The 26,905-nt window shown below is 41.4% G+C and overlaps 1 protein-coding gene across 1 annotated transcript; it reads right to left on the bottom strand.

Annotated features, from left to right (window-relative positions):
* Positions 1–685: 685 nt before the first annotated feature.
* On the bottom strand, positions 686–26,088 carry Gpr143 (G protein-coupled receptor 143). The gene is made up of 9 exons (XM_051178718.1): positions 25,804–26,088; positions 23,242–23,351; positions 22,207–22,301; positions 16,204–16,296; positions 13,482–13,591; positions 11,731–11,839; positions 8,667–8,784; positions 7,920–8,157; positions 686–1,117 (listed from the first exon to the last, which is right to left on the bottom strand). The coding sequence occupies exons 1-9, from the start codon at positions 26,051–26,053 to the stop codon at positions 1,023–1,025; spliced, it is 1,218 nt and encodes a 405-aa protein (XP_051034675.1). The 5' UTR covers positions 26,054–26,088; the 3' UTR covers positions 686–1,022.
* Between the last annotated feature and the right edge of the window lie 817 nt (positions 26,089–26,905).

Genomic DNA, 26,905 nt, shown 5'->3' with positions numbered 1-26,905 from the left:
AAAGGGGACCTAATATAGATAGGGTTGGAGATGCTACATGGCGGAACTGTCAGTGATATGCTGAGAAAGTATTTGTTGTTTTTATATATACATACTAGTGTAGCTTGTAACCCTAGTGCATGCTGCAACCTTTCTGCAAAGAACAAAAGAGAAAGCATGCGTATCTGTGTGTGTGCCTGTTGTATGCAGATAGACAGATTATTAGATTTTTTTCCAGATAAATGATGGCTAGATTTTTTCATCTTGGTTTTTGTTTGCTTGGTTGTTGTTTGATTAGTTGTTTTGTTTTTTGTTTGTTTGTTTGTTTTCATTTTTGCAATGAGGTCTTAGTATCACAGGGCTGGCCTAAAACTCCCTAGGTAGTTCAGGATGTCAGCGAACTCGAGGCAATACCCCTGTCTCAACTTTTCTAGTGTTACTTTCATGAATTACTGTGTCCAGCTACATGTATCATCTTAACTGTGGGAAAGGTGGGAGTCCTTAGGCTATGTCCCTCCTTGACACAGTATAGGAGGGACAGCTATATTGAAGATATGATGCACTCCCATTCTAGTGGGACTAGAGAAAGATTTGCTTCATACTTCCCAATGCTTCCCAGTCTGTTGGCCTTCTCTGTCTCCTGCACCATCCAAACCTTCCAGGAGACCACTGGCTAGAGATGGTTTAGACAGAATCCATATCAAAATGGAGTTACTCACAAAGACTTTATTTAACTACTTTCTCAAGGACTTGGATCCGGCACTTAGCATTACAGCTGGCTTCAGAAAAAGTCCAATTGGTAATTAAAAGTCAAGAGGTGACACTGAACATTCTAGGAGGAAATTTCCATTTCCAAGCTCTGGTGTATTGTTTGTCCTAACATAAAGCACATCTTCTGTGAATTCCACTGTGGTGACCAGAATGGGATTTGGAGGATGCCACATTGTGGCAGCACCATGATAGGAAGGGAGGCAGGAATACAATCTGAAATGACAAGAAATAAAGCCTGAAATGGAGGGGTGTCTGACCCCTATCCCATCCCCTCAGAGGTCCCCCTTGGCTTGGAAAATGGAGTCAACTTCCTTTGTGTTGTGAGACCCAGTTGCAGTATGGATTTCCACCGTGCTGGCATCAGAACCTGCAGAAGAAAAGAGCAGGCTGTGTTAGCGCTGAGGTCCTAGAAAGCTTTGTTTTGTTTTGTTTTGTTTTCACAGGGTTACATGTAGATCAGGCTGGCCTCTAACTTGATATGTAATAAAGAATGACCTTGAACTTCCAATCCCCCGTTTCTCCTTCCAAAGTGCTAGAATAACAGATGTGTACCATCATATTAATTTTATATAGTGCTTTGGACTGAACCCAGGGCCTTATACTAGCAAACTAAGCAATCTACTAACTGAGCTATGTTGTCAGCCCCTTAGAACACCTTCCTTTAACTTCAGAAAATCCTGGTAGTAATCAACAATAAAATGCGATTCTTGTCTTTCTTTTTCTTTAAAGAAGGAAGGAAGGAAGGGAGGGAGGAAGGAAGAAAGGAAGAAAGAAAGAAAGAAAGAAAGAAAGAAAGAAAGAAAGAAAGAAAAAGAGAAAAGAAAGGAAGGAAGAAAGAAAAAGAAAGGATCTTAGTCAAATCTTAGCATCTAAGTTCTAGGCCAGGTGTACTGATTTTGCAGCCAGCCTGGTCTACAGAGCAAGCTCCAGGACAGCCAAGACTGCACAGACAATCTCTGCCTCAGAAAATAATTACCATGTATATTACCTCTGTGTGTGTGTATGTAAAAATGGAGTAAAATAGCCCTCTATATCATTCCTTACTACATTTAATCCATTCATTAAGAAAAAACAATGGAATGAATCTTAAAGATCCATTTCAGGCAGCTGACACATGGTTCCTGAGGAAATGCTGCAGTTGATTTAAGGTGGCCCTGGAGACCTGGATGTGTTCTATGGGATGTACAAACAAAGGACAGAGTCCATCCACAGGAAACTGTGACATAGACAGTGGGTCCTCCTGTCTAGCTACCTGTACTCAGCTCCAGGAAGCCCCAGAAGGAAGGAATCTAGACCTGTTTTAAAATTCTCTCTTGTCCTCACATACATTGCCACCAGCCTTCAGCTTACAATTCCTGTCCTTCAGCGCCTGGATATACCCAAAACAATCTCTCCACCTTTCAAGGGCTGGAATTTAAACACATACAAAGACTCAACATGCTATTGCCTGATAATGCTTTACCAAACCAATTTCTCTGTTCTGATCATAATCTGGAGTCCTAGATGCAATGACTAAGTGACAATGGTGCCTCTCATATGGCATAGTGCACACATACAAATAAGCTCCAAGTTATTTGTGTTCATTTCATGAGAAGTTGAAGGTGACCTTTCTCACTGGCCTTCATGTCTGGGACCTGTGGAAGTGTATGCATGAGTGCACATGAGAGCAAGCAAGCTGTATTTAGCTTCTAAGAACTATTGCTAGATTTTCTTCAGAATAATGAATTTTGTAGCTGATCTCTCCAGTTTCCAGCTAAGAGGCTCAAAGACAAAGAAGTCATAAACTTTAAAAGTAGCCTCGTGGGTTCATTTCACCTGGCTTTCCTTGGATCTCAGCACTCTTCTCTGGTCTGTTCTTTTTTTTTTTTTTTTTTTAATTTATTTTTCTTATTTTACATATCAATCCCAGTTCCCTCTCTCTCCCTCCCTCCCTCCCTCCCTCCTTCCATTTCCCCCACACACACCAACACCCTCCCCTCCCCTCCCCACCCCCACTCCTTTTTTACGAATCAAATTCCCCTTTGTTTTAGAATAGGACGTGGCTTACAGACAGCAATCCCAACACAGTAAAAATGGTGGGGAAGTGAGCTCAATAAGCATGATAAAAGGAAACATTCTCACCAACAGTCACCCTGCAGGTCTACTTAATCACTTGACTAGCACTCCTTCCTTCCGGATAGTAAAATCCTTTGGAACAAACAGCAGACTTATTCTTTTGCTCCCAAAATACCCAGAACATTGGCTCTGAGCCAGGACATAAAGTGGACATGGACATGGAGAATTCAAAGACGGAAGTCATGAAGCAAGGAAGCCTTTCCCAGTATGCATGGGGCAAGTGACTGCCTTCCAGTCTCTGAGCTTCACCAATGGAACTTGCTTACTTTTGCAACCCCAACTATCACTCCAATCTCTCCTCCTCCTAAAGATGCTGTCCTGCAAAGGGCCTTTCCACAGGTTTTTCTGCCTGCAAAGCATCTCTCAATTTTCTCATGACTCTCTCTTATATTTAATTTCATGTTAACATTTCATTCAAATGTTACCTCGTCCACAGAGAAACTTCTGGGTTCCCCTATCAAAATCCAGTCCCCCACATCTTGCCCTGACAAGTGGCTCCTATTTTTAACAAACTAAGTATTGAACTCAGAGCCTTGTACATGTTAAGCAAGCTCTTTGCATCTGAGTTATATTTCCTGCACCCTGATTAGTTCCGGTTCATAGTATTTCTCACTACTTGGATGTCATAATACATAATTACTATGGATTTCTGTAGTTGTTTCTTTCTTCCACTAGAATGGAGTATTCAGTAAACATACTTAGCAGATAAAGTTAGGTCAATGCCTCAACAGTAGTGAGATGAGCACTTGGAAGCTGGAGCAGCATTAAAACTGATGACCTAAGGAGGGCAGAAGGAATAACTATTTGAACAGAGGCAACCACTACACTGTAGGATTACCCTGATGCACATGGGCAAATACAGATGAATCTGAGAGGCTACAGGAGTGAAGAAGACAGATTCCCCTTAGGGAATATAGAGAAGGGAACAATTTATGATGTTTGTCCATAGACCCTACAGTCCTGGTTTGAGTGTAGGTGCCATCATGGGTAACAGAGGAAAACCATCTGGCTAGAGTAGCCAGTCACCAGCTGGGAAGGCTTTTATGAGCTTCCAGAATATCACTGCTGTAGGAGGAGCTGGCTGAAGGCACTTGAAAAATATTTGGTTCTCACAGGGTCATCCTGGTTATGAACTCATCTCGGGAGCATGAGAACTCATGTAGGACTTTTGTGGTTTTGTTCAAAAAGACCCAGCTGGGTATCATAAGGTGGCTTGTGATCAAGGTCTTTGCTGAAGATACTCCCCCATGACCTCACACTTGAGGACAAACTCTGAGTCCCACAGCTTTGTAGAGTGTCCGGTCTTTCACTCTCTACCCCCATCTCTATGGGAAACAGTGATGTATAAGAACTCTCTCAAAGCCAAAGCTGCAGGAATAAAGAAAGACACTTGTACCCAGCTCCATCTGCCTTAAGCTGTGGAGAAGCCTGGCTGGTTTTAGGGCTTCTACTCTGTCTTACAGGTCTCATTTATGAAGAGACATTATTGACAGAACAAGACTCTGGAGACAGCTCAGCATGGCTGCTAAGATACTGACTAGTTCCCTATTTATACAAAGTCTGCTGGAATCAGGTGAACATCACCTCATGATACCAAACAGCCAACCCGCAGCAATGGTGTTCTGCATCATCACAGGCCCAAAGCAATGAGAACAAGAAATGCGAACATAGTTCTTTTTATAATGCAATAAGAATTCATTAGATGGATATACACCCTTTTCCAGAAACCTCTAAAGCTCAACCAAATTAAACCTTTCCTCTTAAGGGTTGTTTGTCTCCGAATGTTTGTTAATGCACAGAGAAATAACTCAAACATCACTAGACCATACAGGACAATAGCAACCAAAACGATGAGGAAATCTTTTAAAATGCTAAGTGACTTGATTTCTGCATACCAGTCCTCTTTGTTCTTTGCAGATCCATGCATACAAACTCCTCCACAGAACAACCATACAAAATTGTGGTGACTTTATCTTAGGAATCACTTTAATTTGCTATTTTCAGTGCCAGGAAGTGTAAACTTAAGACCTTCACTGAACCCTCATTACATACTCTTTCAGGAAAAGTTTTTGGTTAATTTTTCCAACTTAATCTGTGCTTGAAGCATGCCTCTCAAAGCATAGCTGACCCAGGAGAGAAGCAAACCATACATCACTGTGGGTTCTAAACTGAGAGCTGCCTTTTATTCCTTTTCTTTTAATTAAATAATTGGACAGGTTCCATTGCTGTTGTCTTCTTCTGTATATTTATAGTGCTGGCGATGAACTCAGGACATGCTAATCAAATGCTCCATTATTTAGCTACGCCTCCATCCTGATAACTGTTATTTTTAATGAAATTGTTTTGTTTTTATTTGCTTTCCTTTTCATCCAATTTTTCTCAAATCAATACTTTCAATGAGTGTTCTATTAATTCAAGAAAATAATAATTTTAACTGTTTTAAATTTGTTCAATAAACTATGAGAGCATTGTTTATGCTCACTGCTGTAAACCCATAACAGCATTCCTAATACACAGTCTGGTGGAGTTCTTTACAGTCAACAGTAGTTGCCAAAAAAAAAAAAATCATAAAATGAGTATTTCCATACTGTGAAATACTACACAGCTATAAAAGAACTGTGTGCTGATCTTTTCTACTGGGTGAATCTTCGAGATTTTAGGCTAAGGAATCAAACAGGAAAGGACAAATACTGTAATGTGATTTATGGAAAATGCACAGAACATTGATATACATAAAATAATTAGTGGCTGCCAGGAATGGAGAGGGTTGGAGATATAGCTCAGTTGGTAAAGTGATTGCCTATCTGCCTAGCATGCATAAAGCCCCAGATTCAATCTGAGCCCATCTAAACTGGATGTGGTGGTGTACTCTCCTAATCTCAGCACTCAGAAGGTAGAGGCAGGACAATCAGGAAAAGTCAGCATCAGCTGCATAGTGAACTTGAAGTCAATTTGTGATGCAGGAGACCCAGTCTCAAAAAAAGTGTCGGGGGGGGGGGTGAGGAGGAGGGGAGCAGATTCCTAGCCTCCCAGAGATAAGCACATTCTGATTTAGATAGTGGGAATGGCTACACAACTTCATGGATATAGCAAAATGCACTAAGCCCTTTAAAGGATAAATTCGATGATATTTCGGTTATGTATTCACAGTGGACTCTCCAATTTCAGGACATTAGAGGGGTACTGTTCTTCTTTAATATGCCAGAACCTCTTTTTTGCTTTGAAAGGAGTTGATAGGACTTGGGGGTGTGGTCCTGTAGAGTACCAATAATCTGGCATTGGTAACACAGTGGGTTACATTCGAATCACTACAAAAAAAAAAAAAAAAAAGGAAAAAAGGATCAGGAAAGAAGGGATCCTTAAGACAGCTGCCATTATAAGCAATGGTCCTGTTTATTTTCCTGTTGGACCTTTGTCTATTTTTAAAGACTCAGAAAGCTTTCAGCCTATGAGCAACAGTCCTAGGCAACAGCTTGCTGGAAGGAATAGAAACAAGGAGGGTCTTGTTAATTTTCTTTGAGGTAGGAGAAGTATGGAGCAGGGGCCAGATGTAGTGGGATTTATTGTTATTGGAGAATTTCATTATAGGTCAAAAATGGCTCAGTGGTTTTAAGCCATTAGGATGAGAATTCAAACACACACAACTAATTCTATATAAAACTTTTTCCTTCCTGCTCTCGGTTTTATCAGTAACTTGGCTTGCTGGCAGCAGTTTCAACATGTATGTCTCTGTCCTTCATGAACTACTGGGCTGTTTCAGAGGCCTATAGGCTGGGGTGTGACTGAGGTTGCAGCAATAGCCCAGCATGAATGAGACCCTGGGTTCCATTCCAGCACAGCCAGAAAAAGAAAATGAATGTCCCTAAATACAAGATTTTTCCATCTTGTAGGTCCAACCAGAAGGATTTCTGTGTTTCCTCTAGATCTCCTCAATACAAGCATACAATACCACCTCAGGCCATCAGGTCATAGACTTATCTACATGTTTTCTCAGTCAGATTTCTCCCAAGAATGAACCTCCTTCCCCATGTTTTTGAATAGCAGGAAAGGAAAAGAAGATAGAACTCCTCTAGCCAATTCCACACATCTTTCCTCATAATATTCCTCGTGTGTGTGTGTGTGTGTGTGTGTGTGTGTGTGTGTGTGTGTGTGTGTGTGTGTGTGTGCATTTGACCCCCAGACAACATGTTCAAAAATGCAAGTTTCTTTGGGTTTTTGCAAAGGAGACATTTTCTGACCCAGGGAACACTATGTTCACAAAAGACATTTGTTGACACATAAAGAGTTTTTATTGACACTCTAGTGAGCAAGATCAGAGAAACTGCTAAATACTCCAAAGTGCATAGCACGGCCTGCAGAATGTAGAAGCAGCTAGCCACGAATAAGGGGTGCTGTTCTGGGCACAGTATATGATAAGGAGTTTAGCATCTAAACCAGCTGTTTCTACCCATTTTTATGGGCCAGCTGAGAATGGGCAGGATTGTTCTGATGTACCTGAGTAGGTTTGTTGTTTAGATTTATTTGTATTTATGTGTGTAGACTTCTGGGAAATTATAGCAACCAATTAGCTGGACATGGTAGTATATTCCTACAATACCAATCAAACAGCTGAGGCAGGAGGATTGAACATTAGAGACTAGCTTTTGTTTCATAGTGAGATTCTGTTCTAAAAAATAAATGAAGGACTGGAAATCTGGCATAGTGGTTATGAGCACTGGCTGTTCTTCTAGAAGAATATTGTTCAATTCCTAGCATCCACATAGCAACTTACAATTACCTGTAATTCCAGGTACAGGAGGAACTGACTCCACCTTTTGGTTCCCATGGACAACAGGTACGAATGTGGTGCACAGACATACATGCATGCAAAACAACCATACACATGAAATATCTAAAAGGGGATGGATAAATAAATAAAAATGAAAAGAGATGGAAGAGGAAATGCAAGAGCATTGTGACATATAGGTGCCCTTCTGCACCTCCATGCTTAATGAAGGACTTCTGGGGAGCTCTGGGGGATTTGCAGTTCACCTCCTTTGCCAGCAAGGCATTACCTTCAGATAGAATGCTCAGCACCTCATCAGAAGTGTGTCCCCCAACACACACCACCTTCCTGGGGTTTTCACGGGGCGCACAGGAGCCCACAGGGGACTGGTATGTGCCCTCGGTGGCTGAGGCAGTCATTGCTTCCCACTGAATCACCATTTTGGGAGGATGGACATCCAGTTTGCATCCTCTCCAGCCATTGAAGGCTAGAGACAAGAGAAGTCCTTGGGCTGGATTCAGTATTCCCTGGGAAGAGGGGCAAAAGGACACATGGAGGTCAAAGAAAAAGTGACAACTTTTAGTGACCATAATGGTAAGTCCCATCCTGGTAGTCCCAGTGGGCTGGTCTTCTGAAACACCCATACACATAAAATACCTAATTTTAAAACAAACAAACAAAAAAGAGTAACAGTTTGATATGGTGAGTTAACTTCAAATGCTTCATTCTCTAGGCCAGAGTGACTTAACAGAGATTGCCTCATTTTTATTCATTCATTTATTCATTCACTTATACACTAAATTTGCAGTGCTAAAGATCAGAGAAGCCCTTGAATGCTAGGTTGTGCCTCCAGGCCACATCCCAGCTCTTAGCCTATTCAATAATATAATGGCTGAATCTAGCTTGGCAGTGCACCAGGATGATGGAGTTAATCCATAAATCTTGCATTGATTATATATTTATATAGTGTACTTTGAATTTTTTCATATTGATTTTATTTTTCACAAGAAGAAAAAGTAAGTCGAGATTGGCCTACCATAATAAACCATGTGGTCCTGGCTGCATTCTGGATGCGTTTCAGAGAGGCTCCATGGATGTCTGGTTGCATTTCAAGGTAGAACAAAAGACTTTCATTGATGATATTGGACAACCAACTGATGGAAAGAAATTGGTCCACAGATAAAGAAAGCACTCAGTAAAATTCATTGTGACTTTCACCATGGTCTATATGTACCAGCTTTTGGTAGCAACTTAATCACTTTTGTGGTATCAAGAGTTTAATTGGAACACAAATTCTTCTCTTGCTCTAACACAAACATCAAATAGTCCTCCTGATAGAAACACTGCATATCACATCGAAGGGTAAAGCCCAACCCTGTATCAAACCAGAAATCATTCTCCATGAGAGGTGGTATTCTAAAAACTTTCCTTTCTTTTTCTATCTTTCTTTCTCTTTTCTTTCTTTCTTTCCTTCCTTCCCTACTTTCTCTCTTTTTCTTCCTTCCTTTCCTTTTTATTGAGAAGTAACCTAAACTTTTGATGGAGATCAAAATGCTATTTTGCTATTTTTTTTTTTTGAGCTGCTTCCTATATTAGAAACAAGTGAGATATGCTGTGTGGAACAATGCGTTTGGTATCTCTGCCCCCAACCCCTGCCCCGGCAATGAATACCCCCGGTACAGCCCAAAGAAAAGCCAAAACAAAAAAGTGAAGCCCTCTTCCTGACCCCAGATGCAGCACCTGCTTGTCACTCAGTCAACATTTTGACTTTAATTCCACGAAACTGTCCTAAATCTGCTCAGGTGAGGTCCATCTGTAGACCTGCCTTCACTTGGCAGCAGGACAAAACATGTCTGCTCTGGTACTGGGGCAGGTAGACCAAGCCACAAGGGACCCTCTATATTCCTTTCCTGTCCTCAGAGTCTCTCTCTCTCTCTCTCTCTCTCTCTCTCTCTCTCTCTCTCTCTCTCTCTCTCTCTCTCTCTCTCCCTCTCTCTGTCTTTGAGGCTGTAGACTGCTCCATAAAAACCATTCAGGTCCTTCAGACCCCCAGTTTGTTTTTAATGCTGGTCATCTTCGGAGACAGAATTCAGTACCACAGAGACACCTGCTTCAGAGTGCCAGCATGGAGGGGGGACAAATAGCAGAAAGAAGGGCAAGGCCTGAAATTTTCCAAAAAATAGTGAGTGTTAGCAAAGCTTGGTGTAAGTCAACCTTCAGATGCCAACATCTTCAGCGACAGGCACGAGTGGGGAGAGTGAGCCCTACATAGGCCTCAATCCAGGGTTAAGGCCATTTTGATATTTTATGTGGAATGTATATGCATCCGAGAGATGGTGCACTTGTGCTTGGGGGTGGGGGTGGGTCAGGGGACATCTCTAGGAGTCCGTTCCCTCCTGAGCATAAGCACCATTACTTGCTCATCAGTCCTGTGGTGGTTTAAATGAAGATAGCTCTGTAAGCTCAAATGTTTGAATACTTGATCCCCAATTGGTGGAATTATTTGGGAATGGTTAGGAGGTGTGGCCTTGTTGGAGGAGGAGTGTCAATGGTGGTGAGCTCTGATGTTTCAAAAGGCTACAGTGTTCCCAATGAGAACCTGCTTCCTTTTTGTGGACTGAGATGTGAACACTGAGTGCTATGCTGACCTGCCTGCTGCCACGCTCCCTGTTATGATGGTGATGAACTCCTATCCTTCTGGAACTGTAAGCTCCAAGTAAATCTTTCTTTCTATAAATTGCCTTTGTCATGATGTTTTATCACAGCAGTAGACAAATGCTTAATACAAGTCCTTATGTGGATTATTAAAAAGTCAATCTTGCTGGATTCCTGGAATGTGAAATAACAAGGTGAATGTATGACAAGCAGTAGATAATTTAGGCCTCTCCTAGGAGTGCATTTAAAGAAACATCCTCATGCCAGGGAAAATAATACCATGAAGAGTTGCCATGTTCTGTATGGTACTGATTCATTACTGTTTGGGTAGCAGTCTTTTACATAAGCTTTGTTGCATGTCTTCAAAGCATCAACCACAAACATTTGTGCAATGACAGGCACAAAGAGGGATAGTTGTTCAGTTTCTTCTTCTCTACCCTCCAGTAATCTGAAGATGTGTCCTGACCTTTCCGCTAAAGACACAGGTATTGTGGGGACAAGAGTAAGACAGATGAAACATGGCGAGGGCATAGGAAGATGACTCATCAGTCAAAAGCACTTGTTGTTCTCGAGGAGGAACCAGGTTCAGTTCCCAGCACCCACAAGGTAGTTCACAAATGTCTGTACCTGCTGGCCAAACTGGCACACATTTTTAATCTCAGCCCCCAGAGGCAGGCATATCTCTGTGAGTGGCAGGCACATCTCTGTGAGTTCTAGGCTAACCAGGACAACTTCATGAGACCCTGTTCCTGTCTTTTTTTTTTAAGGTAACTCTTGGGGGATCTGGGTATCTTCTGCCAGTTTCAATGAGCACCAAATACACATATAGCACATATACTTCCACACAAGCAAAATACTTTTATACATAAAATATAAAGCATGACTCTCCCTTTATTTTGTTTAGCCAGGCAATGAGACAAAATATCAGATGCATATGGTTTAAATATTTGAAAACTGAACACACAGCTGGGCATGGCAGTGCATGCCTGTAACTCCAGCACCTGTAAGACAGAGGCAGGGGAATCACTGAATGTCAAGGCCACCTGTGTCTACATAACATGTTCTGGGTCAGCCAGGAGTATATAGTGAGACACTGTCTCAAAACAATAACAAAATAGAAAGAGAGAAGGAGAAAAAAGAAGAGAAAAACTGGCTGAATCTGTCTTTAAAAAATAAAAACAAAATAAAAACTTGAATACTTAGCTTCTAAGTCTCAAGATTTGCTGCATAATTGTCATAAAGGTTTTACAAAAATATGTGAGTTCTGGACTTGATGACTTATGTTTTGTTCATTCCTTTAGGGGATATCTTCCATTGTCTCAGAGACTTCCTTTCCAGAGTCTTTCCTTTGGAACACTCAAGTCACATTTGGAAAAGTAAAATGACAAGTTGGCATATCCTTCCCACTAGCACAACAAACTACAAAAATACTAGAAGAAGGTTACCATGCAATTAACACCAGCATTATTTTGAAAAACCGGGTCTTGATCATGGATCCCATCAGTCTCTCGTTCTCTGTGTAAACACCTTTTCTTCCTTTCAGTAAAGAAGCCACTGTAGGGGTGTAGTGAGACAACATTCATGACTTACATTAACTCCATGACAGAGAAGAAAATCAAAGCAGATATGAACTCTTCCACATTGCCAGAAGGGCATGAGGCAATGCCCCTTTCTGACAGTCATTACAGTGTTGCTCTTGGAGTCCTCATAGACACCAAGGCATGCATATATGTATGTATGTATGTATGTATGTATGTATATATATATATGTACATGTACACATATATACACACATACATAGAAACTTATACTTTGAAATAACTTTTTATCTGTGTGATACTTGGAATGAAACCTGGGGCCTCATGTATATTAGGGAAGTGCTCTACCATTGAGGTCTATTTTAGCTTAACTTTTACTGAGCCCAGAAAATTGCTACATATCTATAGCTTCTCCTAGATTTTCCCAGTGTTAACATCATTCACAAATGCAGGACTTTTATCACAACTGAGACATTAACACTGATCATTTATTAACTGAACTCTTGATTTTATATTTTATCACTAAGTCAATCAAGTATTGTGTTGTAAAGGCTTTTTTATCCATTCTAAAATAATATGCACTTATTATTTTAGAATATTGAGAAAGTTAACAATTCTCCTTACAGACAAATTAGAATATTTGTTTAGAGAAGAATTCACAGCAAACACATGACAGCTCACAACCATATGTAACTTCAGTTCCATATGCTTTCTTTTGGCCAGTATGTGACTGTAATGCACACAAACTCAGGTAGGCACACATATACACATAAGCATAGTAAATAAATAAATAAATGTTTTCAGTTCAACCATTAATACTATAACATAAAAAGTACAGTATTTAATGCACTATATTAAAAATCAGGTAGGAAAAGATACATCTGAAGTGTTAATAGTTTATCACTAGTGATAGGGACTTTAAACACTCCCTTTAGAAATATCTACAAACAACTGCTGATTCTTGTGATCTTTCTGTGAAGGTCAATGTGCAAATGCCTTAATTCATATCTACCCAAGATATATACAGAAGAATCAGACAGATGGGCACTCTCTCCAAGTTATGGTCACTTGAGGAGGTAGTAGGGCTGAGACATAGCTCCCTAGTCCTAGCTGTAAGAGGTATATCCCTCTGCTGACTCACTTTCTCCCTCTCATCTAGTTTTTACCATTGCAATGGATTCATTTCCTGTGTTCCACATCCTGTTTCCTGTACATCTGAAAAATGTCTAAGTCAAGTGAGTGCATAGGAATGTCCAGACTCTGAGTCTATATCTCATTCCTTCTCTTATCTGCCTCTTGCTCTATCTACTTCTATGTGGCCTCTACAGTTTTACAACATCACCTTCAGGCCCTCCATACTAGAGACCAACTCTGGAGAAGCCCAGCACAGAAGTGAAGCTTCAACCAAAACTGATGGTTTTTAGCTAAGCAAATTTCAGCAAAAATCCTGTGTCGTAAATAGGTAAATATACTTTCACATTTTCACCGATTTAACATAGTCAGTTTGTTCTACTATTCTGTTCATGTCTTTGAAAACTGATAAGTAAAGTCAATTGTCGTGTATAATTCCAGAAAGAACAGCTGTATTTTTATGTGAATCCAAGGCATGCAAATGTACAGAGTGTCAATATACCAAGAATATTTCCCCCAAGATTTACCTGCAGCCACTGTCTTGTGAAACAGGATAGGGTTGGCCACAAGGACAAGCAGTAGTGGCAAGTAAGTGGTGACATAATGGGGGATGGCATGGTCCAGGCCCCTCTCACACCTTAAAAGAGGAATGTCAAAACATTCTCCTTTAAAGAAAAGCTTCAGCTGAGTTGGCCCACTTACCTGGAAGCTGAGATAAGAGGATAGAGAAGAGAGGGAAATACATCAATCTGTTCTGGCTGTGTCCAAAGGAAATCTGACTCATTTCTCTTGTCTGAAAACAAGTAATACATTACAGGATGGTGAAAGAGATGGGTCATGTTCCTGTCTCACATACAGGAGGAGTGATAGAGCATTTCACTATGGAAACATTTTAAAGACCTGCTGAGAAAACATCAGATGGAACAAGCCTTCTGGAGTGATCAGTTCTCTGCATTGGGTCTCTTCAACGAAAACGTCCACAGATCAAGTGGAAATTGAGACAAAGGCACCCATTTAAGTACTGGGCTTTGACTACTTGCTAGATGGCCTTGCTCGGTAACATGAATAGGATCTACTCCCTATCCTTGAGCAAACTCAATCTCAGAATTTCATAAACTGGGTGTGGTGGTACATTCCATTAATCCCAGCACCCATGGAGGAGCAGCAGGCAGATTTCTGAGTTTGATGCCAGCCTAGTCTACATAGTGAGTTCCAAGACAGCCAGAGCTATGTAATAGAGAGACTCTGCCTCAAAAAAAGATCTAAAATTAAATATGTTTTCATTATTATGGATACAAAAGTCTCAACTGTTCTTTTTAGGGCAACTAATGAGAATTTCTACAAATTAATTACAGAAATTATTGGCCACCTTAGGATGTAGTGAAAGGCTGTGCATTCAATTTACAAAGATAAGAACTGAAGTGGCTCAGAGGCTGAGAGCACATGCTGCTCTTGCAGAGGACCTGGGTTCAGTTCCAAGCATCTATACATCACAATCATCAGAAGATCCTGTGCCCTCTTCAGACCTCCTCTGGCACCAGGCACACATATGGTGCACAGATATACATGCAAGCAAACACTGATATATATATATATATATATATATATATATATATATATATATATATATATTCTAAAAAAGGTAATGACTATCAGCTAAAACACACATGATTTAAGACAGAAAAAAAAATGGCTGTGAAGTAAGAAATGAAGGCTGAGTAGGGTAGAGGACAGCTCAAGCACAAAGAGGCCAACAAACCAATATAACTACTTCTAACAGAAATCAATATTCTTCTTCAACTTTGAAGGATAAATGTGGTCTGGAAAAAAATCCAGGCCTGTCAGGGAAATAAGAAGGCAGAGAAGTAATTCTGACAGAAAGGCAGAAAGAAAATGACAGATGAGAGTGAGGATTTACTTAAAGAATGCCTGGGGTTTCAAAACATGAGTAGCACAGAACTAAGAGATATCCATGTTTCAAAACTTTAAATCCAGGGGCTAGAGAAATGGCTCAGTGGTTGGAAGTACAGACTGTTCTTCCAGAGGACCTGGATTCAATTCCCAGCATCCACATGGCAGCTAAGAACTATTTATATCTCCAAGATCTGACACCTTCACACAGATATACATGTATGTAAGCAACATACAAATGCAAATAAAGTAAAAATAAATTAATAGTTGTTAAAAGGACTTTAAATCTTAGCCACCTACCAAAGGCATTTGAGCACTCAGGGACTCCTTGTAAGCCCTGAATCAATGGAATTCTTGAGCTCAATTTTTTATGAGAATTCCTGGGTCCCAGAGGGAAGCACATAAGATAAGAAAGGATTTCCAGTTAAGAGTTCTACTATAATAGTCATAACACTGTTGTCTGTCCTTTATAAGTTCTCCAGAAATCAGAATATACAGTAGACCAGCACAGAGCTCCCTGGAAATACACATAGTTGGCAAGGTATAATGTTATAAATGAGAAATGTCCCCAACAGACTCAGTTATTTGAACAGTTGGTCCCCAGTTAGTAGTGTTGTTTAGGAGGTGGTGTGCAACCTTGCTGTAGGAACTTTGTCACTGGAAGTGGGCTTGGACTCTTAATCTCCCTGGAAGTGAAAGCCCAAATAAACTCTCCCTTTATTAAGTTACCTTTAGTCACAGTGTTTTATCATACTAACAGAAAAGTAATTAATAAACAAGGCCATACCAAAGTAGAGACATACATCCAACAAAGAAACTGAAAGTAGTCAAAAATGTTCTATACTTCGGATCAGCAAACTTATTCTGTACAAAGAAAGATGGTTCATATATTTCAACTTTGTGGTCTCTGTTGCAACTTCTGAATTCTTTGTAAAGCAAAGGCAGCTAGCAGAGAAACAAGTATGGTAATGTTCCAATAAAACTTTATTCATACTTTATTCATAAACATAGACAAAGGGTAAGATTTGTCAGGAGGGCTCTGCTTTGCTGAGCCCTGATTTACATCTTGCTAAAATCACAGAAACACTTTCTTACCTCTGTCTGTTTTCCACTTTAATTTATAATATTCATCCTTAGGCCTTGAGGTTTTATAAATATCTCCACTTTCAGGGAGGAGATGGATTGCAAGGCCTCAAGCATGTTGAAAAATTCTCTACTACTGAGTTACCTTCCCTAGATCACTCACTTTTTTCAGTTGCATTTATCTATAGAGCTTTTCATTCCCTATTAGAGATATACCAGGGATCTGGGCACTTTATTTCTGGTGACCTGGCTTACCTGGACACAGAAGGGTAGTAAAGCATGACTGCTCCCTCCACACAGAGCAGCACAGCCAGGCCCCAGGCCATGATGTGGTACAGCAGGATGGTGCTAGGAGAAAACACAAGAGGGGTGGCCACAGTTCAGAGGATCACAGGCCTGCCCAGTAGAAAAGACCAGATTAACTTCTATGCTGTAAAGAGCTTCCTGTGCTGTGGTGAAGGGGTTGTTGGGTTTAGATATTTTCTTTTTAGTTAAAGTAAAATTCACATCACATAAATTTTTTTTTATTTGAAAGAGAACAATTCAGAGACACTTTGCATATGCACGGTTTTGTTCAACCATCACAACTATCTAGTTCCAGAACATTTTGATCAGACCAAAAGAAGACCTCATTCCTTTTAGCAGTCACCCATTAATATGCTTTGTTCTGTGTAATTGTTCTGAATAGTCACACAGACGATAACACATTGAGTAGCTTTATGTATGGTATTTTTCGCTAAGCATGGTCTTCATGACTATATAATGCAGCATTATATGGACAGACCCTATTATGTTCCTTCATACAGTGGTAATTTAGATTGTTTCTGTCTTTTTGGCTGCTATGAGTATCACTGTTGTGAACATGTATATATAGCAGCTATCTGAGTTCCTGTTTTAAAGTGTGTGTGTGTGTGTGTGTGTGTGTGTGTGTGTGTGTGTGTATGTGTTGAAAAAAAATGGGAGTTCATTATATTGTTCAGAACAGCCTTGGACTTCTAAGCTCAAGTGATTGTCTTGCTTTAGCCTACAAAGTATCTGCAACTACAGATACACACCATTATGTAACTCCAGCACAGATGAAAGCCATCCTCATGGAGGAGGGGGGTTGACTGCAATTCTGAGGCTCATCCTCAACAACAACAAAAAATAAGAGAAACAATAACATATGTAGACATCCCTCAGATAGCACCGTCCAGCTCTCATCTGTTATGATTTGATGTCACCAAGAAATTTTAATGTGAAAGTGACAGCATCATGATATGAAGCCTTTAAAAGAATGGAGCCTTGTGAAAAGTGATCAATTTCATTGTGTAATTAGTTGGCCCAGTTGCTTTGAGCCTGAGCCTGTTGTGATACATTATGGTGAGAGTATATGGCACAGTGAAATCACTCTCTGCATGGACAGGAAGCAAGAGAGATAAAAGGCAGGGCCACGGGTCCATGATCCCCTTGCAGGGCAGGCCTCAGACGACATGAAGACTTCTCACTAAAGCCACCTCTTAGAGGTTCTACCACTTCCCAATTGTACTCTGCTACAACTAAACCTTAACACATGAGCTTTTCAGGGACAAACAAGATTCAAACTGCAGGGGCACAATTCTCACGCCTGTTTCTCTTGACCCTCCATATCTACACACATGCGACACAACATAACATGTTCGTGGAGGTTAAGAGGACAACTTGTGGGATCTGATTCTTTCCTTTCCAGAAATCAAACCCAGGTCATTAAGGCTGATGGCAAGTGCCTTTACCCAGTGAGCCATCATGCTATCTAAGCCATCTTATGGAGTATATTTCTTCTTTCTATAGACTTATTTTTACTCATTCTATTTCATATGTATATGTCAGTGCCTGCATGTATCTATGTACACAACATGCATGTCTGGTGCCCTGCAAGGAGCCTAGTACTAGAGTTATGGGTGGCTGTAAGTTACATGGAACTGTAATAGTATAATGAATTCCAATCTTCACTGGCCAAATGTTTATGGAACAAAAGCTGTAGACACAGAAATGTCTAAGAACAAAACAAGTCCCTTTTCTGAATAGGAGGCAATAATTGCCAGTGAATGGCATATAAAATCCCTCATAAGAATCATACAAGTAATTGCACCCTCTAAACACTAACTAAGGAAACAGGACCAGAGGCTGAGGAATCAAGTTCAAAACTGAGATTGTCCAAAGCAGAAGCTAAGTTTATAAGTTAAGTCGTTGAACCGTGTGGTAGCCAGAACAAGGTCCCAATGATGTCCATGTCTTGATGTCTAGAATCTGGAAGTAGTAAGAAATTTTGAGGGGACTTCTGTTTAGATTACCAAAGTGGCCCAATATAATCATAAGAATCCATAAAAATACAGGTACTTTGGGCTAAAGTACATATAACCACCTCCTGTCTCAAAAATAGATGATACATAGGTAGGTAGGTAGGTAGGTAGATAGATAGATAAATAGATAGATAGAGATAGATAAGCCAAGCACTTTTGACCCCAGCACTCTGGGAGGCAGAGGCAAATGGATCTCTGAATTTAAGGACAGCCTGGTCTTCAGAGTGAGTTTCATAACAGCTAGGGATACATAGGATACACAGAGAATTCCTGTCATGAAATGTCTAAATAAATACATAAATTGTAGAACCAGAGGGATGGCTCAGCCTTAACAGCACTGGCTGCTCTTTCAGAGTACTTAGGCTTGATTCCCAGCACCCACATGGTGGCTTCCAACCATCTGTAACTCAAATTCCATGGCATCCAAAATCTTATTCTAGGCATATGGTACACAGACAGACATGCAAGCAAAACATCCACACATAAAAATAAATAAAGCTAAAAAAAGTCAAGATATAATAAAGCGTTAAAATTTAAAACACTAAAATCTAGAAAAGAAAGAAAAGGCACAATTTTAAACAGGGGGTGGGAATCTAAAGAGATGCTTCAGTTAAGAGCACTATACTGCTCCTGCCAAGGACCAGAGTTCAGTTCCAAGTACCCTTGTCAGTCAGCTCACAAATGTCTGTAACTCTAATGGATCCAGGTAATGTCCTTTTCTGACTTCTTTAGGTACCTGCAGTCACATTCATAAACCCACATACAGGTACACGAATATACACACTCTTAAAAATAAATAATAAATAAAAGGGGGATGGAAATCAAACAAAGAGTACAATCTGAAGGCACAAACAGAGAAGCTGTGTCTCAGGACCTCGTGGGGATTAGACATCCCAAGTTCTGAGACAAACCTCCTCCCTTCTCTGCACTCCCCATTCCCTGCATAGCTCACATTCCTACCATATCCCTCCTTTATCTTTATGCTTGTGCATACCCACCCAGTCCTACCCTTGCCACCCAATCCCCCAGATTTTAGGACATAGCCTCCCACATGCTGCCAGTAACTCTGTGGAGCCCACATAAATCCGGCTGATCCTATGGAGCAGTGGACAACATTCAAATAGATGCTTCCTCGTGATTGGGTAGGCATGTTGACCTCTATCATTCTCTCACAGACATTATCATTCAAGATTCAGCAGGATACCTAGCAAATGGCACCCCACGTCCTATTGGGATTCTGAATTTGAAGATCAGCTATATGAACAGAAAGCTTGATCCTGCATCAACACAGGAAACGAGGACCTACACTGAGCAGGAAAAGAAGCAGAGGCTGGTGCACAAAGCTTCTAGAGGAAACCATTTTGTGCCAGGTGTCTGGGAGAGCACAAGGAAATGACTCCAGCATATTTTGCCTCCCCCATTGTAACCAGTTCCTGGAGTATCCTTCCCCTGGCCTCACAGGGGCAGGAAACTGTGGGGGAGCATGTCAGGAATGTGAGTACTGTCAGGGGTCTAGTCTGTATGGAGGAGACTCAGCTACCACAGAGCAGCTCTTTCTGCAGGGAGCTGTATTGTGAGTGACAGCAGAATCTGCTCATTCCATCACACTCTCCCTTCATTTGGGCCACACTAGATTCATTTACAGAGTGGGGAGTGAGTAGTCCAGGAGGCAAGACCAATCAAGTCCAAGGCTGGAGGTCACTGAAGCCTGGACAAGTGGTTCTTCCTCCTATGCATCAACATCCATACCTGTACCACAGGATACAGGAGGCAGCCATATTAATGACTCAGAGAAGTTATGAGTCTGCACCCCAACTCAGTGGCAACTCATGGCAGTCAGACTGTAACTGAATCCCCTCATACCTTTATCTGAATGCTAGATGGTTTCAAACTACAGACATATGGAAGTCCCCACACAAACTTCCTGCCACCCACACTTACATTTCTTTTTGCAATAGGTTCCCACTAGTCAGCCCCAGTTGATCTCCAACTAAAGATCCTCCTCCCTCAGTCTCTGGGGTTTTAGAAATTACTCAATTGTGCCCCATGGAGAATTATACTATCACTTCCTTGCAATAAATAGTGGTTTTAGTTCACGGCCTTTTTCAATGTCTCAAGCCCCATGTAATATTGTTATGAAACCTGTATATTCCACATTGGGAGGGAGCTACAGTGAAAGTTGAAATTTAAACTTTCATGTACCTTAATAACCTTTCTTGGCATAGGAATTAAAGGAGAAAATACTCCCCTGCCTGCCCGAGTGCTGAGCAGATCTCAAAGGACATGGGAAGTTTAGGTAGCCATGTTTGCAAAGTTGGGTCACTGACCTAGAATTCAGCAGGACACCTCTCCCCATGATCCTCAGTGTCTTAGCTACACCCACTACACAGGAAACCAGCAGCCTCTTGAAAGGAGGAAGTCACACTCCCAGCTCTGGCTCATTCCAGCCAGTGAAGTCACACCCACACTTTCCCAAGGCTCCAAGAAGGACTTGTACCAGGCATCAGGATGAGACTTAGTCTCCATGGTCTCCGTGGAAACTGAGCATCGTTGTTACCTCTGCTGTGTGCTTGGTTTCTTTATGATGGAAAACCCACTTCGTTCCTCACAGGCACATACCTTTTTTTCTTTTTTCTTTTTTTCAAAAGTCTTATTCTTTTTTGGTATTTATTTGTTCATTTTTTTTTACACCACAATCAACATCCCCCCCTCCTCTCCTTCAAGTCCCTCTTCACCTTCTCATTCCTCCTCATTCCTCCTCTTCCTTTTCTCTTAAGAAAAGGACAAGTCTCCCATGGATAACGACCAGCCATGGAATAGTAAGTTGCAGTGAGACTAGGCCCCTCCTCTCATATTAAGTCTGGATGAGACAACCAGATAGGAGGAAAGGATCCCCAAAGCAGGTAACAGAGTCAGAGACAGTCCCTGCTCCCACTATTAGGAGTCCCACAAAAAGACCAAGCTACACAACTATAATGTATGTGCAGACGGACAGTCACAGATCTCAATGCTTGAAACTTGCCCTTGTAAAACTTCTAGGGTGCTGGGCATGGGTGGCACACGCCTTTAATCCCGGCACTTAGGAGACAGAGGCAGGTAGATCGCTGTGACTTCCAGGCCAGCTTGGTCTACAGAGTGAGTTCCAGGACAAGCTCCAAAGCAGAAACAGAGAAACCCTGTCTTGAAAAAAACCAAAACCAAAAACCAACCAAACAATAATAATAAAAAACTCCTGGGGCATCACATCCTATGAATTAACTTTCTACATAACTGCTTATCTTGAGAAGCCACACTCTTCCCAGAAACATCATCCTGCCTGGTAAAATGAATGTTTACTTCATAATTAATACCAAAGCTTCTGAGTAGCAAAGGGCAGGGTGGAAACCCAGATAATAAATAAAGCATACGTCAGTATGGGATGACATGGAGTGATGGGGCTCTCACAGTGTTCACTTCCAAATCTTCCAAATGTCTGTTCCCTGCCCCCTTTTAGTTTGTTCACTTTGGTTTGACCACTAAATTGGGTCTTAAATATATATGCCCTTCACTTGAACTTACCAACAGCCCCTAACTATTTAATTTCCCAGGTTATTTATTTGCAAGGTTGTAAGAATATTGATGTTTTGCGTTTGCCATTGGTATCTTATAAAAATGAGCTGTCAGCTGAGAACAGTGGCAAATCCTTTTCATTTAAACATGCAGGAATCAGAGGCAGGAGGATCCTAGGTTTAAGGGAAGCCCCAAAGTGTGACCAGCCATCCAAAGAGAATGTTACTATAAAATGAGCAAGCATAAATATATCTGGATGGAAATACATCCAGGCTGATGTATGGGTGAGCCACACTGCAAATAACCCTTGAATGTCCAATAGCAGGTCCAAAATTTATTCACAGAAGCAGGACAGACATCCCCATTCACGTTCCCAGTAGATAAATACCTCAGTCCTGCCGATCTCCTGATCACCAAGTACACATCAACTGCATAGCAGAAGAGCCACCAGAGGCAGGCACTGTACAACAGCTGGATCCACATCTATAGTCAAGAGGAGCTCAGCATTAAACATTCTAGAGGCATGCATGAGATGTCCAACTCATGACTCAATGAGGGGCAGATCTGTGTTTGCCCAACAGCATGGATGAGCTATCCCATGAGGACATATTCTCTGAAATTGGTGGTGGCTATGACCCAAAGGTATATGTGTATGCATTTTTACTCTGTCTATATAGTTGGATTTGATGTGGGAACTCTGATTCTGCTATGCTTACAGAGAAGGCATGTAGAGGTACATGGTGTCAAGTTTACAGTGGTGGAAGGTAGAAACTCTGTTTCTGAGGAAGTGTGGACCTGAGAGACTTGGAAAGCACTTGAGTAGAAGAGAATGGCAAGAGCAGAGTCTGGGTTTCAGCATAAAGTTTGTTGAGACAGGGGCATTGCTGGAATACAGTTAGGAAACCATAGAGAGTGTAAATGGAAGAAAGCTGGGAATTCTGTAGAGGAACTGAGACATCCATGCCTTCTACACAGCACATCATTCCTATGAGGGCGAGTGCAGTGCAAGAAGTATAGCATGTTTCTCTGTGTAAAATATGTATATTTACTGAATGCTTTATTTATACAAAATTTCATATAGAATATTTAATGTATATTGAAATATATTTTGTATAGAAAACCACACCCAATCTTCCTGTCTTTCTCTGTAGCTGGCTTTGATTGGGGCTATGTACTCATTATGGAAAGAGTGTGTGTGGTGGGGTGTAAAGTCGAGGCTCGTAGTGGATGATGTCATTCTCATACTTCTGTGTCCATCTACACACTAGGTAGATTTGCCTTCATGCTGACTCCTGGTCCTTAGGTCCAGGGCATGACCTGAGAATTGCATTCATCACAATTACCAGTGTTTGCTCTGCTGACTTGGAAGACCACCATGCAACAGGAGCAAAGTGAGGAGGGTGAACAAAGGGAGATAACTTACCGCACTTCCCACACAGAAAGCAGCAGGCCAAATGTCCGTTCCATTCACATTAGAGATGTTTTCAATGAAATCTGGGTATGCTATCCACATCGTGGACCTGGTAACGATTCCTGCACAAGAATTAGATAGCAAAAGCCTATTTGATTTTAATTCAAATCTGAAACAAACTGGTTGTTTTTTGGGGGGGGAGAATTAAAAAGAAAGAACAAAAGAAGGAAAGAAAGACATATTGGCATGTAACAAAGAGGAAACTGAAGGCTTATTGTTATTGTCAGAGTTGTTCAAGACACTTCAGTGTGGTGTTATCGGTGTCTAGTCAAACCATAAGCAGGAATGTTGTCTCTGTTTTGTTTGGTGACTGGGAATTACAGCCCCACTAGAAGATCTGTATTTTTCACTTGTATCTTTTAATATCCTGTTACTTACTCATCATATAAGGAGCTGAGAAGATGCATATGTACTACTATGTAACACACTACTTTACACACATTCTGAGTAATGCACTACTGAAGGATTAATGTGGTCCCTAAACTCTTAAGCCACATCTTCTATTTATTAAGCCACTGCTAATAAAATATAATAGCTCTTCTGAAAAGTACTTTGTAATTGTCAGCAATCTAGCTCTCCAGATATATAGGAGGAGCTAGGGATGGTGGTGCCAGCCTGTTACTATGGCCACATAATGAGCTTGCCTTCAAGGCACTGAAACTGGGCCAGGAGAACAGTGAGATGACCACCCATATTTCATATCGTTCAGAAGGGTCAATTCCTCCCTGACTTCCATCTCATGTCTACAACCTCATCTACCTGTTTTTATTTTTTGATGGATAGTGTTCTTTTGCTATTCTTCAAGATACTTAGGCACATCTTCATTTGGAAATATTCAAGTAACAGGACTAAATTACTATTGATACCTATCCTGAGAACATCCTTAAGGAATCAAGGAAATCCCAATTTAATTGAGTTATCTTGCTCCAAAAATGATTCATCACTCATGGAAAGGAAATAAGTTTTCCTGTCTTAGTCTCCAATGGGAGAAAGTGACTTGGGATTACAAAGTATTCGTGTGAACTCAAACTTTTCAGTATCTCCAATCAAATTTTTGTGACTCTTAGCAATGGGATAAAACAGGCCACTGGTCCTTGGCACACTCGGCCACCTGTATCCAAGGACGTTCTCAAGGGGAAGCACACAGGAAAATGAACCCACGCCACACAACCCTTACCTCAAGGACAAACAGCAATGTTTGAAAACTGCAGTTACCATGTGGACAGCACCATCAGAAAATGGCAAGTCATAGAATTTGGGCCTTATTTTAACAGTCCTACTATCACAGAGCATTTAGGAGATGAGGGAAAATATTCTGATGATATGGAGAACTTGGTCTTGATTATTTAAAAGTACAAGTTGCATTGTCTTAACTGCATAAAATCTTTAGTTTTTGGGTGCCTTGTATGAAAACTAACAGACAGAAATCATCAAGTCTTGGATTTGTTTCCACTTAATCCATCCAGGAGGGAGAAAAAATGGGAGGGCTGCAAATGTGGGGAGGGCATCTGGTGATTCAGGATACTTCTTTATACTTACAAACTACGTTCACACATACTGGACAATTTACACACTTAGCAGATAAAATAAAAAGTCTATTTAGAGTCCAGCAATGTATTTTATGCTGTAATTGAAAGAGGATATTGGCAAATTCATTCTTTTAAGGGCCATGTAGTTAACCATGATTATTTTGTGAGCCACAGTGTCTATTTCCAACCTTCTACTCTGCCCTAGCAGGGCTAAGAGGGTCTCAGATCTGGAGCAAATGCTGGGCAGTGCTGTATTCCCAATCAACTGTATGTAAATTCACATAGCACTCATATGCCATTTATCTTTTCTGGGATGTTGAAAACATTTCAAAATATTGTGTCATTCATAACAAGGTGTCACAGAACATGTACTAGATAGAACTCTGTATACCTGAGGTTCAAAACCATACTGAGGGGCCCGAGACAGAGGTGCTTGGTAGGACTTTTACCCAGCATGCACAGGGCCTAGTGATTTCAACAATAGCTCAAAAGATAGGACTTGCAGATTAAAAACAAAACAAACAACAACAACAGACACATAGGAAAGAACATGGGCATTGATGGTGTTCATTGTTTCTCCTTGTTGAATTAACCAAGAACCCGCTTTAGTTTTGTTACTTTGTTTCTGGATTTTTAACTGCACAGTCTGAGGTTTCCTTAATAAGCTCCACTAACAACAACATGATACTTTTGTTAAAAGTTCCACAGACTTCAATTTTACCAACCACTCTTGCAGAATTCTCTAGTACTATTTCGTCACCAAGCAAATAAATCCAGCCCTGATCTGGACACAAGGGCTACTCACACACCTCAGAACTCTTAGCTGTTCCCAAACCTGGACTTCCCCTCTAGGGCCACACATCCTGGCCAGAGCAGATCCCAAACATCCCCAAGCAAGAGCAGATCCCGCTGTGTAGAACCCTGCATATTCCACCCTATGAGCTGCATATTCCAGCTCCAAAAGGAGCTGGTTGCATGCCCTTACCCAGGCAGCCAAGAAAGTCGCAGGCAGTAGCAGCGCGGAGGATGTGGACTGAGGCCGGTGGGCATGTCGCAGGCGCCCTGTGACCAACAGATCTGCGCCCTGGTAGGAGCTGAAGGACGCCAAGCACCAGGCGGAGAGCACCGCTGCCCAGGCACAGCGCATGAAACACCCGTGGTTGGAAGCTCAGCACCAGCTGTGTGGCTGCATCCCTGGTAGGGCAACAGAAGATTCCTAGTCGTGGGGAGGCCATTAGTCTTGCTCAGGGACGGGTCTCCGTTCTGCAGAACCCAAGGTTTTTCCTGGTCAGGTGCTGGGCTAGCCGGGGAAGTTGAGCATCATGTGCCTTTGCCTCTCCCCCACCCCAGCCCCTTAGGCTGCAAAGGCGCCTGGCTCCATGGGGGCGGTGCACCCTCCTCAATGGCCACGAGGTCTCACGAGGCTAATGCTGGATCTTCAGAGGGAGGGATGGGGGAGGAGTGCCAGAGGTGGGCAGGAGTTAGCAATTTTACCATCCACCAGGCTTACCCTATACCCTACCTCCCCAGAACCTACAGCCCCAACCTGTCATTCTCCCTTAATCAGACAGCTCCTGTTTCTGACTGTGACATCTCAGGTTCAGCAACATACCCAGGTTCATACACAAAGACTCACTCCTTTGAATATGTCTCTCCTAAACAGAAACAGTCTCCACATCCTACTTTCTCTGTGGTCCTGTCCCATGGAAACAAACCCACAGGGACTTTCCTTTTGAATTAAAGACATCTTTAATTCCAGCACTTTGGAGGCTATGGTCTACATAGTGAGTTCCATACCAACCAAAGCTATACTACTGAGATCCTATCTCAGAAAACAAACAAACAAACAAACAAACAAACAAAAAAACCCAAACACCAAATAAACAAACAATTCACACTCACACACCAAATAAAACTAAATGAAAATCAGCACCATCTTCACGGGTTTTGCTTTTATGTTTTTGAGACAGGGTCTGACTATGTAGACCAGGCTGAACTCAAGCCCACAAAGATCCATCTGTTTCTGCCTCCAGAGTAGTGGTATCAAAGGGTTGTGTTACCACCTATATTCATGGATGGTGAAACAG

The sequence above is a fragment of the Phodopus roborovskii genome, unplaced genomic scaffold, assembly GCF_943737965.1.
Source record: "Phodopus roborovskii unplaced genomic scaffold, PHOROB, whole genome shotgun sequence".
Classification (NCBI taxonomy): domain Eukaryota; kingdom Metazoa; phylum Chordata; class Mammalia; order Rodentia; family Cricetidae; genus Phodopus; species Phodopus roborovskii.
The sequence above is the reverse complement of the archived record's forward strand: the minus strand, read 5'-3'. Positions and strand labels throughout refer to the sequence as shown.